The 14660-nt window shown below is 38.0% G+C and overlaps 1 protein-coding gene across 1 annotated transcript; it reads left to right on the top strand.

Moving 5' to 3' along the window:
• The first annotated feature begins 7053 nt into the window (after positions 1-7053).
• On the top strand, positions 7054-7521 carry LOC120077183. Its single transcript, XM_039031090.1, has one exon. The coding sequence runs from the start codon at positions 7054-7056 to the stop codon at positions 7519-7521; it is 468 nt and encodes a 155-aa protein (XP_038887018.1).
• Positions 7522-14660: the final 7139 nt, after the last annotated feature.

Below are 14660 nucleotides of genomic sequence, written 5' to 3'. Positions count from 1 at the left end.
CTGTTCTAAAAATCTTAGTATTTAAGAAAAATTTTGCTTTAGTTGGTCTTAACTTATATAAGTTGTTTTCAAGTATAGCAGAACAAATTTGAATACCTTTTCTGAAAATGAACGCTTCATTAACTTCAAAAGATATTTTATACATTTGTTCCATAATACAACTGATAGATATTAAATTCATCTTCATAAGAGGTGCATACAAAAAATCTTTAAGTATGATATATCTATCGTCAAAAAACAACTTCAAGTCTCCCACTGCTTTGGCCGAGACAACCTCTCCTGTTCCATCCTTAAGGGTGATCTCGCCTTCTTCAAGCTTTTTCCAGGAACTAGTTTCCTGAAAAGAGAAGCAAATATGATTAGTGGCTCTTGAATCCAATATCCTGGTTGAGCTATCATCCTCCACTAAACATGTCTCAGTAACTAGTAAATCATATTTACCTTGTGCTTCTTTCAAGGCAGGGGCCTAAGGACATTCCTCAATTAAGACAAATCTTAGGTCATCTATTACTAGTGTTGAATTCATATTGTTTTTCCATGTTTTGTAGTTATCACCATTTAGTTTCTCGGAAGCTAAGAGTTGATCTAGAGAGCTAGTCATGCTGAAAAGAAAAACATATCCTTTTTAGTATAAAACATTAATCTTTTAAATCCAATCAAGTTTAGCAAAAAAACTAATAATGTACCCTTCATTATTATATTTTGCAATGATATTTCAATGGTTTAGAATAACCTTCACCGAGGGGTGATCGACTATTCCTCCGTTGAACCAAGACTATCTTGACTAGATAATATCACTAGAATAACTTTTATCCCTATAGTAACTCAGTTATCGCTACTTTGGTCAAGAATTTACTAACACTTAGTAATTCTCGTAAGTGTGACCCTTCATTTTTAGACCTCAAAGATTGGAATCATTATGCTCCCGAAGTTGGAAAGACAAGAATGAAAATGAAGCTGAGAGACCCTATCAATTTCTTCAGTTCGCGGAGTTCCAAATCCTATAATACAACCCTCCGATTGGTAAGGTTCCTCTAGGGCAAACATGCAGGTGCATTATAGGAATCTCATGGTGCGTCCTATTGGAAGAGACCGTAGGATGTGTTGACACACTTCCTTCTCCCACTTACTATGAACAACTTCCCATATTCATCTTGGTATTGACTCATGCAAACACTCTCCAAATGGAGTCCGCTCTAAGGGCAGCCCAAAGCCAAGCATGAATCTCACGATGTGAACTCTTAAGGACGCTAGAACTAAAAGTACATTACTTCTCTTCAGCTGAAGTGTTCTAGACGGTTAAGGTATAAAATACTTAGCGATACATTTCGGCTAACTAAACATATCCTAAGTCTAGGTGATTCATCCGAGTATAACTTTTATACTGGATTTTTAACCTACAATATCTAGGTGATAATAAATTTTATTACCTCACACTGCTCATGTATGCTCATCAAACGGGTTTAACCTAACTCAGACACCGGCTCGATCTCCAGGTAGTAGGTGTTTCATGAACCATCAACTTTAAAACCTTCAACCGTAGTCATCTTATTTGACTTTTTTGCCAAGATCTTGTCGGGTGAGTTTTCTTGTAACTTCGATTTTACAAGATATCGACCTATTTTCTATGAAAATTGGGATTACTCGAATGTTAAATCTAAGTGAGCATGCATCTTATCTTTGTTATAGATTTTAGAAGTCTAGGTTATTTTATAACAATTATAAAATAAAATTATAATCATTATAACCCTAGAATCATATGTCTATAACATACATTCATACTTAGTGATCATGCTTTAATATAACACTTTATATTAAAAAAGCTTAACATGCATACTATATACATTACAACAATTATAACATATATTAAATGCATGTACATGTTTACCTATGGTGGGATTTTAAATCTATATGGCATACTATATGCACAAAAACATTGAAAAATTAATTAAAACATACATCAACATGCATAATTAATTAAACACCCTAAAATGGATTGGTTTTGGCTCTTAAATTAAGCTAACAACTAAATTATTACAATAATAATTTGGTGTAGTACAAAAAACCACTCTCGAACCAGCTTCAGACACTCGAACTGGCCCAAAAACTCCAAAAAATAGGTTGAAACACCGTAGACTCTAAAGACTAGTGTAGATGAACCTAAAAAAACTTTAGCCGGAAGGTTTTGTTAAAAGGATCAGCAATGTTTGCTTAGAAGGTGTCTAAGCTCCACTACAAACATCACCACGATGTTAACGATTTCCCCGGATTAAGGTAGCGATAATAAACAAGTATTTAGCATTCGATTGTGCCTTACCAACATGTATTATGCTTTCGAGGTTTTTTTGAATTTGCAACTGCACCACTGTTGTGAAAATACAAGGTGATGGTAGATTCATATTTGCAACAACTTCCAAATCTGTCAGAAATTTCCTCAGCCATACTACTTCTTTTGTTTGCTTCGCAAAACAGCTACGTATTCAGCTTCCATTGTGGAGTCCACAATATAGTTTTTCTTCACACTTCTCACACACTAACTACTCCTCATTCATAATGAACACTAATCCCGAATGTAGATTTTCTTGGCATCTTTATCGGTTTGAAAAATCAGAGTCAGTGTATCCAGTAAGGATCAAATCCTTAGTACCATACACAAGCATGTAGTTCCTTATTCTCCTAAGATACTTGAGGTATTCTTAACGGCCTTCCAAATGATCATAATCAGGATTGGACTGATACCTACTGACTAATCCCTACTGCGTAGCATATGTCAGATCTAGTACATAACATTGCATACATCAGGCTCCCTACTGTGGAAGCATAGGGAATGCGTCTCAATATCCTTAACCTCTTGAATGTGTCTTAGGACATTGATCCTTTGACAAATGAATTCCATATCTGTAAGGTAACAACCTCTTTTGAAATTCTGTATCTTATACCTAGACACATTTTGTCTATATAAAGTTGCTTGAGACTTGGCTAGTGTTCTGTTCTTGCGTTCGAAATAATCTAAATCCCGAGAACAATACTGCACATTTCCTAAATCTTTCATTTGGAACTGCGCTGCTAACCATTTCTTGATGTCAATTAGGTAACTTACTTCATTCCTAATGAGTAAATATCGTCAACAATATAAAACTAAGAACCTATAATAGAAATTGACGATCTTCTTATAAACACAAGGCTCGTCAACATTCTGTTCAAAGCCATAAGATTTATCGCAGTATCAAATCTTATATTCCAAGATCTAAAAGCCTTGTTTGAACCCATAAATGGAATTTATTGAAGCTTTACAAACCTTTTGTTTATGACCTTGTGCAATAAACCCTCTGGTTGAGCCATATAGATACTCTCCTCAAGATCGCATTTAAAAAGGTTGTCTTGACAATCCATCCTCCAAATTTCGTAGTCATAAAAGGTGGCAATGGATAAGAGTATTCTAATCGACTTAAGCATGGCAACGGGAGACAAGTTTCTTTCATAGTCCACTCCCCCTTTCTGGGTATAAACCCTTTGCCACAAGTCGAGCCTAAAAGTCTGTACTTTACACAGCTTGGTCTCATTTTCTCTTGTAGATCCACTTACAACCAATTGGTTTTACATCATTTGTTGATCTATAAGTTTTCAGAAAAGAAATTACAAGTACATAAAACTCTCGAGGTCCAATGGCTTTGACCCACTCGATCACGGTCCACATCTTTTATCAGCCGGTCGATGGATCCTCTATACGCGTCATCAGGTATGACGACTGTGTTTCTGTTTAAACCCAAGTAACGGTTAGGTTGATGAATAACCTCCCACTATGTCAAGGCATTCTCACTCTTGAGAGGATGTGACTGACCAAATGTATTAGTTTATCTACTACTTTAGTAGATTGAACTTGCTCTATCTGTAGAGTTTTGGAAAATTTCATTCAAAATACTAGTTTACTGCGAGGTTGATGACTTTCTTATATGGTCCTTCCTCTAAGAAATGAGGCATTTATTGATACAAATACACTTATTCTTTTGAGGATGATAAAAAGACCACCCCTTGTTTCCTTTGGATAACCTACAAATAGACATAATTTTGAAACGATGTTTCAATTTCTTGGGATTTTGTACCAACAAATGTGCTGGGCAACCCCCAAATCTAAAGTGACATAAACTACTTTTACGCCTTTCCATAGCTCATAAGGTTTTTTCTGAAACACCTTTTAGAGGGAAACGTTGTTCAAAATATAGACAACAATCTCTAATGCATGTCCCCAAAAGGAATCAGGTAACTCAGCAAAGCTATCATTGAGCGAACCATGTCCCAACAAGGTTTTGTTTCTTATTTCAGATACAACCGTTCTACTGAGGCATATTAGGTGCAGAGAGTTTCTGACTTGAATTCCGTGTTCTATCATATAGTCCTGGAATCTTAAGTCCATATTACTCCCCACCTCGATCTGATCGTAGTGTTCTTAATTGTTTTACCTAACTGGTTCTACCCTACTTTTAAGGAGTGAATTCCATCTTGCACCCTATGTTCCCAGCTATCCACCCGATCTTACCCCTGAAATGAGAGGCTTATTGGGCCAGCGATGATGAGTCACCCTCACCTATGCAGATCTAAGGATAATTCCGAGTAAACAGATGTTCATAGTTAGCTCAAGATTAAGATTAAGTTACCTAGGTCATCAATTAACGAAATAGTCATTTTTATACATTAAACGACATTTAGAACGTAAAAGTGACTATTTCATGGTTCAGTCTTATGTAAACTCTTTACATAGGATGCCCCCATTTTCATGTCTCCACATGAACGGTTTAGGATCACATCGTTTGTACTAACTACAAAATGGGCCACATCCATAGTGTCCCCAAAATAAGGCGCCCAACCTTATTCATATACTATAGATCATTTTGGCTATATATATTTGAACTTGATCCACATTTATGTCACTACATAAAGTTCAAACTTAAACTTAATAGCCTCAGAACCTTAGTTTATTGGATTCATGAATATAGAATTTAAATTTACTAAAGATTTTCAATAACTTCTTTATTGAATAAGAATAAGATATTACAAACTACGAGTTTTAGGACATAAAATCCAACACTTGGTCACCGTCAAATCTGTTCTGGGTAAGGTTGTGGCAGTTCGGTTTGATCTCTTAGCCATTAACGTTGGATTTCGTCATTTTGATTCATCGTTGTTATGGGTTTTTTTTTTATTTGAAGTTGAGTTTTAGTGAAGCTTGGAAGTTAGATGGAGCGTCGTCTAGGGAAGTTAGAAGTGATCTTCATTCTTTGGGTACGTTTTTGGATATTTTGGACTTGGGTTTGAAGTTTTGTAGTTATGGTTTGAATTGAAATTGATTTAGTTGTTTTCATTGTTAGAGCCGATACTTGGGGTTGCTTTTATGGTTTTGTGGTATGATTTTTTTTTTATCTATGGAGTTTTGATTGAGATAAGTAATCTTACTACTGGAACTGCATATGGACCAGACACTAGATGTATGATAGTATGACATATTGATATCATGACAAAATGATAGCAAGACAGACTGATAGTATGACTGACCGATAGTATAATTGATGTATGTTTTTATATGAGGATCTGAAAGATTAAATGTGCATATGGACATTTGAATGCTAACATGAGATGATATTTTATTCCATGAGCTTGTATTTGATCTAAGGATGCTGAGATGTATGTATGTGTATGTTTTAGAGTCATGCTATGATGTTGTAAAAGTAGTAGTGTCCTTACAGTTAGTTAGACACCCACTAGAGGTATTGTTTCATTCGGGATTCACTAGAGGTGGTGTTATCCTTTGGGATTTGCCAGAGGTTGTGTTTTCTTCAAGATTCACTAGAGGTGGTGTTATCCTTCAGGATTCACTAGAGGTTGTGTTTCCTTCGAGATTCATTAGAGGTGGTGTTATCCTTCGGGATTCGCCAGAGGTTGAGGGTTCTACAGGACTTACTAGAGGTAGTGGGTATATCTAACTACAGTAGGATGAAATTTAGTTATTCATGTATGAGTCCCATGAGGACTAGAGGAGTTTATATGTTCCATTAGAGGTAGGAATCTAGAGGACATAGATGTCTAGCCTGACCCCAGTAATGGGGTTACTTACTCAGTATTTTATACTCATCCTTTCTCATGTTGTTGTTTTAGGTAAGGGTAGAGATGCACCAGCGATTGATAAGCGGAATCCGTGATCGAGCCACTGGGACCAGTTTAAATGCTTGCGCTCATATTTTAATATTTCTTTTATGTTTTAAATTTTCAGTTTTGAGATTTGAGACTACTGTTTAAGTTTTGTTTTCAGATTTATTTGTTTCCGTTTGTGATTTATGGGTACCCTATCTTTTGATTTTAAATATTTGAATTTAATGCAAATCTTTTTAGTTACTTTATTTATTTAGCATTTATTTCACTATAAAAAAAATGTCGTTTTAATTTCCATGTATGCATGCGTTTAGTAATGGCCTAGCTTGAGTCCTAGGGAGTCGGGTTGTTGCAGGTGGTATCAGAGCCCATGTTTTAGGTTCTGAAGATTGACTTACTACGTAAGTCTAGATAGTCCCTGTGGCCTAGTAACGGATTCCTTGTCTCGCCAGGTATGTTCTACTAATGGAAGTTTTTAGTACATATATAAGATTAGTGATGTAATGTTTCAGTAGCATGTCTTTTTTAGAAAGACCCAGAGATAGAGAGCTAATTTTGTGAGTTCATAACAGGACATGACACCTAAGTTCAGAGCAAGAAAGACTATTAGAGGAGGGGTTTAGGATCCCTAAGTGCAACATCCACAAGTTTAGGATCTTCCCCCTCTAGGAGTGCAGGAAGAGGGAGCCAGTGGTAGCCAGCCCATCCCGATAGCTTTGAATCCATCTATGATTCAAGTTGATGAGAAGGTAATGGAACTAAGAATTATGGAAGCCGTTGCATCCTCCCTGATGGAAAGACTACAGGAGTTGATTTGTAATACAATGGCAGGACAGACTGCCCAGGACCAGGCTTAGAAGGAACTAGTGCCACCTGAGCAGTTGCAGCAGACCTGATGTAGAATCGAGAATGCAGGACCTGTCTCTTGAAGCTAAACACTTGAGGGATTTCAGGAAGTTTGACTCTCGCTCCTTCGATGGATCATTGAGGGATCCCACTAAAGCAAAGATGTGGTTGTCCTCGATTGAGACGATTTTTCATTTTATGAGGTGCTTGGAAGAGCACAAGCTTCAATGTGCAGTTTTTATGCTGACTGGCAATGCAGAGATTTGGTGGCGTTTAGCAGAGAAAATTATTGATACCAGTGGAGGACTTGCAACCTGGGAGCAGTTTAAGGAGCATTTTTATGAGATGTATTTTTCAGCCAACACCCGATACAACAAACAAACAGAGTTTTTGAATTTAAAACAGCGAGTTATGTCGGTGGAGGAATATGAGCAGGAATTTGATAAGCTGTCCCACTTTTCCCTTGAGCTTGTAGCCAACGAGGCAACAAGGACTAAGAGGTTCATCCAGGGTCTAAGGAGTGGATTGTGAGGTATGGTGCATGCCTTGGACCTCAAGACATATGCTGTGGCACTATGGGTTACCGTGAGGATTGATGCTGACTCCTAGAAAGAAGAAGAGTATAGGAAGTCACTCGGAATTGGGACCTCTGCAGGTCAGAAAAGGAAGGCGGGGTTGGAAATGTACTAGAACTCTGATGCGTTGTAAATGTGATGCAATTATGGTGTATATTTGCGGTGATGAGTTATACGTTGCAATGCAAATTTTCCTAATAAGATCCAAGTATAGATCTCACTAGGTTTCCTGGTAAGTCCAAGGTCGGACACAGGGACTACTGAGTTACTTTGGGACAGTAAATTTGATTCCTTTGTGGTGGCAAAAACAAATAAGTTGGATGGTGTTTTGTTTGTATATGTTTCCTATGAGACGGATTCGAGTAAAGATTTGATGAAATCGAGATTTACAATGAATATGCAATGAACGGGTTGAGAAGGGATTTAGCTAACACTTCCTAAGATTGCGTTCAAGTTATGCGATCATGCCACACACACAACATGTCATCTCCCAATGCAAATGCCATAATTCCTATGTCTAGGACGCATGCAATGTATACGATAATGTCGATAGGACTTATGTCTGAGCCTCTATTCTTGTCTATGCGATGATGAATGATGCACACATACACAAGGTGACCACATACTATCATATCCTATCTCTAGGGTGCAAGCGATGCATAATAGAAAATAGAACTTATTCCTAAGTTTCTATCTCTTCCTTATGCGGTTCTAATCTGACTCTTCCAAGCCTAGATTCTATCTTTAGACCACTCTCCCGAGCATCTCTAAAGAGTGAATGACGCATACATGAGATAAGATGATCGCATAAAGTGAAGATCTTAGGTCATGCTAGCTAAGTACTTCTCAACCCATTCAGAAATTTAGCTACTCATGCGAAGTATGGAGAGATTGAACACAAGTTGAAATGAGATTTCCATTTTCTATAGATTAATGCATAATACAGAATAACAATAGAATGTAGAGATAAGAACCCGGTAGCAATGTCTTGCTTCTCGTGGCCTTTTACACTGGCTTTTCACTCCAACTCTGCTCAGATGAATGTCCTTGCTTCTGCAAGTGTTGGCCCTCTTTCCTTTTGTAGTGCTTCCCCACAGTCTTTCAAGATGTCTGAGAATGATATCTCGGCGTCTTCTTCTCTTTGCTCGTCTCTGTCTTCTAAGTATGACTATGAACAGACTAACGGCTAACTATCTTGTATATGATCTCTATTCTATATGGCGAACTTGTTAACCCTTTTACAATGGTGGCCTCCGATATTTATAGAGCTCAAGGTGAAGAAGCTTTTCTCTCTAATGATTGCAATGATGGGTGGTCATTAAATCTCTTACTCTGATGCACCGATTAATGGTCATTGATAACTTGTAGAAATACAAGTTATTTATACTGCTTTATTTAGATATTGCGGCCAAATAAAAGGAAAGTTGCGTCAATTGTATAGAAATTAGCTAAGAACTGCAAGAATTATAAATTGTCATCAATACACCCACTGACACCATTGCGATGGTAGAAAAGAATATTTCAAGTCTGTTTTGCAGGAAATCAAGTCACCGCATGCGCTCATGGCTCAAGATAAAAAGAACAATGCATTTACGTCGCATTGCACCAATCATTCAGAAATGAATAGACGATCAACACAATGATGGCGCATGCGATAATCAATCAAGAGCTAAGCGATTAACGCAATTTCAACTGCTTGCTGTAATTAAAAACAACAGCGCATGAAGGCAAACGATCGAAGATGTAAAGAGCAACGCAATTGCGGAGGATTCTGACGCGTGTACAGCTGACCATTGTGCATTTCTAAAGGGATTGATTGCATAACAGAAGGAATATTCACTCCACCATTTCCGGAGCTGCCATAAAAATAAAGTGGGGACCACAAGTCAGAGAGTCACAGCTGAGCCTATAAATAGCTCCGGCCATTCCACTGAGAAGATATACTTGATACGGGCATATTTTGATATTTGTATATTGAGAGAAAGACTGGTCTGAAAAGCCTGATCGGAGAAGATCTGGGAAGATTTAAGAGACAAGGATGAGAGGTGAGTCTTAGGACAAATCCTGTCAATCCCCGTCGTTGAAGCTCTGCACCAAGGTCACTTCTACCAGACGAGCAAGCCTGAGAGGGAAGCTCTTCTCTTCATCCATTCCATACGCTGACAATTAAATCCACCATCTAGATCTGTGTCAAGACGTTGGCATTCTTCTGTATTTGTTTTTATCTCTTTATCATCAATTGTATTCATCTTCTTAGTCTATCATTCACACCATGTATCAGACGCTAAATCTTAGCATTGAATGTCATGATCATTTCCATTTCCATCTTTTTGTCATTTTTGTTCATCCGTAAATCGCTTTCTCCATGATGTTTTCTTAATCCCCTGGTAATTAGTACAAATTGGGCAAGTAAATCAATTAGGTTAAGGAAATAAATATGTTTAGCTAAAGCATGCTAGACAACATCTTCACCTGTGAGAGCAGAAGTGAAGATGCCATTCCTCCTGTCGAGAGAAGGTTGGAAGAATGCGTTAACTAAAGCGAGAAGTACTTCCAGAGAGGGAAGCAACCTTGTGTTCATTACATTCATCCCTGTTTCACCACAGAGATGTGGGAACATGGCTGATCACCGAGAGGTGTATGCCAAGGGAAAGCGGAACCGTAGTTATGTCTTTAACGCAATTAATAACTTGCGATGTTTATACTAGTTATCTTTTCTATTTCTGATTCATGCATAAAGACTTTCCACCGCATAACACGACCCTTTGTATAATCTTCACAGTCAGTCTCAAACTCAGTATCATGTATCTTGTATAATAATAGCTTAGGTGTACTTTTATGCACTTTTATCTTATTATCGCAACTTTATTTTACTGCACAATTTTACTTTACCGCAACTTTAAATACCTGTATAAACACAACTTTTATTAATTGAAAAACCCTCGATCTCATATATCACGAACGTAACACATTAACAACAACAATCCCTGTGTTCGACCTCGAATCACTCCAAGAAACTTGTGTTGGAATTATACTTGGTTTTAGCGCAAGAAAACTTGTGAAAATGCATAGCATACTACAAGCATTCCATTAATAACGCATATATCCAAAAGTAGTATCGGATAAAGTGTAAATAAGCATAACACAACATCCATACTCCATCTCCGTCTTTCTAAGTCATCAAGTTTATGGCAACATGAGCTTGCATGATTCACATTCATCATTATCCATATTCGTCCACGTGTTTATTTAGACAACATCAAATTCTGCGTACCAAGTTTATGGCGCCATTGTTGGGGATTGGTAACGGTTATTGTTGAGTATGTTTGTGATATTTTGCAAGACAGATCTCTTTGTACTGGCTACTTATCGCGGAGAGCAGTCTGACAGTTTATGAGTACTGGAACTGATCCAGAATTCGAGGCTGACTCAGAGATCGAGCGTATTTTTTGCGCAAGAGCATATCAGGGCTGACTTATACTAAGAAGAAATATGGAAGATAACAATGAGGCACTCGCAGGGAATCACGAGGTGAACCGACTAGCGCAAGATCCAGTTTTTCTTGCTGCTGACCGCAACATCCCTATGAGGAACTATGCGGCGCTGGATTATTATAACTTCTCGCCAGGAATTGCAAGACCTACGGTTAAAGAAAATGTGAACTTTGAGATAAGACCAATTATGCTGCAAATGATTCAAAATGCGAGGCAGTTCAGAGGATTACAAGGAGAAGACCCGCATGCTTATTTGACGAGCTTTGTAGACATATATAGCGCATTCTCTATGCCTGGTGTAACTCAAGAAGGACTTAGATTATATCTCTTCCCATACACACTGCAGGATGAAGCAAAGAGGTGGGCTCAGTCGTTAGAGCCAGATGAGATTAACGCATGGGAACAGTTGGTTGAAAGATTTATGAATATATTCTTCCCTCCAGCCATCAACGCAATGAGAAGAAGGGATGTGTTTAATTTTGAACCAAAGGGTTACGAAACTTTGAGCACTGCCTGGGTGCGTTTCAGACAATTAGTGAAGAGCTGTCCGCATATCAGGATTTCCGATTGCATTCTGATGGAGACTTTTTACAATGGCTTATATCAATTAACGCAAGAAGTTACTGATGCCTCCGCAGCAGGAGGATTAATGGACAGATCGTATACATAAGCAAAGAGCATCCTAGATCACATCTCGCGACATTCAGATGAATGGTTAGATACCGGGTTCGAGGAAAGAGGTCTGGAGCAAGAGAGAGCAGAAGATGTCGTTGTACCAGATGATACAATGAGCACACTGGTAGAACAGATGACCACAATGACCTCGCTTCTTCAGACTATGGATAATCAACAAAGACATCTCTCTCAAGGTTCAACGCAAGTTAATGCGTTGATACACGTGGCCGTAATGAATTGCGCTCAATGTGGAGAGGGACATCTGATAACTTGTAGAAATATAAGTTATTTATACTGCTTTATTTAGATATTGCAACCAAAAGAGAGGAAAGTTGCGTCAATTGTATGGAAATTGGCTAGGAAATACAATAATTATAAATTGTCGTCAATACACCCACTAACACCATTTCGATGGTAGAAAAGAATATTTCAAGTCTGTTTTGTAGGATATCCAGTCACCGTATGCACTCATGGCTTAAGAGAGAAAGATTAATGCATCTACATCGCATTGCGCCCATCATTCAAGAATGAATAGACGATCAACGCAATGACAGCGCATGCGACAATCAATCAAGAGCTAAACTTCAATCATATGCGGTAATAAAAACAACACCGCATGCGGGCACACGATCGAAGATGCAAATGAGTGGTGCACTCATGGAGTATTTTGACACATGTACAACTAACCGTTGTGCATTTTCGACAGATTAATTGCATAACAGAAGGAATATTTATTCCACCATTCTCGAAATTTCCATAATAATATAGTGGGGACCACAAGTCAAAGAGTCAAAGCTTTCATCTATAAATACCCTCAAAGAATTCACTAAAAAGATATACTTGATATGGGATAATTGATACAAGGCTATTGAGAGACTGATCTGAGTGCCGATTGGAGAATATCCAGAAAGAAAAGAGACAAGGCCGAGAGGTGAGTCTCAAGGAAAATCATTCCAAATCCCCATCGTGAAGCTCTGTACCTAGATCAACTCTACTGATTGAGCAAGCCTGAGAGGGAAGCTCATCCTTCCATTCACTCCATCTACGCCGGCAAGCAATCTCTCCATCCAGATCGGCGTCAAGACATTGGCACTCTTCTGTATTTGTTTCTAACTCTTATTCATCAATTGTATTTCATCTTATTAGTCTAGATCATTCACAACTATGTATCAGATTCTTGATTTTATAATTAAATGTCATGATCACTTTCATTTCTACATTTTAGTCTATTTTTGTTCCTCCATTAATCTCTTTCTCCAAGATGTCTTCTTAATCCCTGGGTGATTAATATGAATTAAACAAGTAACTTAATCTGTGCCAAAGAAATAAAGATGTTTAGCTAAAGCATGCTAGACGACATCTTCACCTGTGAGAGCAGAAGTGTATATACCATTTTGATCTGTCCAGAGAAGGTTAGAAGAATGCGTTAACTAAAGCAAGAAGTACTTCTAGAGATGGACGCAACCTTGCATTCACTACGTTCGTCCCTGTTTCACCACAGAGATGTGGGAAACGCGGCCGACCACCGAGAGGTGTACGCCAAGGGAAAGCGGAACTGTACTTATATTTTTAACGTAATTAAGAAACTTGCGTTGTTTATATTAATTATCCTTTCTCTTTCTGTTTCGCACATAAGCCTTGCCACCGCATAACACGATCTTTGTATAATCTTCACAATCAGTCTCAACCTTGGTATCTTGTATCATGTAACCTGTATCTTGTATCATCATAGCTTTGGTTTATTTTATCGCACTTTACTTTCATCGCAATTTACTCTGTTATCGCATTTTTATCGCTTATCTTTACTTTACTGCACAGTTTACTTTATCGCATGTACAAACAACACTTTTATTAAACTGAAAAAAACCCCGGTCGCATATATCACGAAGTAACACAATCAACCTAAAACAATTCTTGTGTTCGACCTCGTATCACACCGAGAAACTTGCGATGGAATTATACTTGGTTTCAACGCAAGGAAACTTGTGACAACGCACAACATACTACAAGATCATTCATTAATAACGCACATCTAGAAGTAGTATCGCATATCATCGCAATCATCCATGTGTTGGATGACATAAGAAGATTAATTTTATTCATTCATATTCATACATGTCAACAAGTTTATGGCATCATCGCATTTTATGTCATCAAGCTTAGATTCAAATTATGTCATATATGCATTACAAGTTTATGGCGCCGTTGTCGGGGAACTGGTAATGGGGACGTGACTTGTATGATGATAAAGACTTAAAATTTGTGTGTCAAGTTTATGGCATTGTTGCTGTGGATTGGTTAATGGTTTTTGTTGAATATGTTTGTGATATTTTGCAGGACAGATCTCTTTATACTGGTTGTTTAACGCGAAGAGCAGTCTGACGGCTTATGAGCTCTGGAGTGATCCATATATTCTAAGCGGACCCAAAGATCAGGTGTATTATTCGCGTGGAAGCACATCAGGGCCAAATTAATTGGTGAAGAAGCATGGCTAAAAATAACGAGGCACCCATAGGGAATCAAAGGGAAAATTGGCCAGCGCAATATTCCATATTTCTTGTTGCTGACCACAACGTTCCAATGAGAGACTATCCGGTGCCGAAATTCTATAACTTTTCACTAGGAATCTCAAGACCAACGGTTGAGGAGAATGTAAGCTTTGAAATCAGATCAATTATGCTACAAATGATTCAGAATATGGGTCAATTCGGAGGATTACAAGAAGAAGACCCATATGCGCATTTGACGAATTTTGTAGACATGTGCAGTGCATTCTCCATGTCTGGTGTGACTCAAGAAAAACTTAGGTTATATCTTTTCCCGTACACACTGCGGGACGAAGCAAAAAGGTGGGCTCAGTCGTTAGAGCCAGATGAGATTAACGCGTGGGAACAGTTGGTTGACAAGTTCATGAATAGATTCTTCC

This window comes from Benincasa hispida, chromosome 1, assembly GCF_009727055.1.
Source record: "Benincasa hispida cultivar B227 chromosome 1, ASM972705v1, whole genome shotgun sequence".
Taxonomy (NCBI): domain Eukaryota; kingdom Viridiplantae; phylum Streptophyta; class Magnoliopsida; order Cucurbitales; family Cucurbitaceae; genus Benincasa; species Benincasa hispida.
Note: the sequence above shows the minus strand (reverse complement) of the source record. Positions and strands in the feature narration are given on the sequence as shown.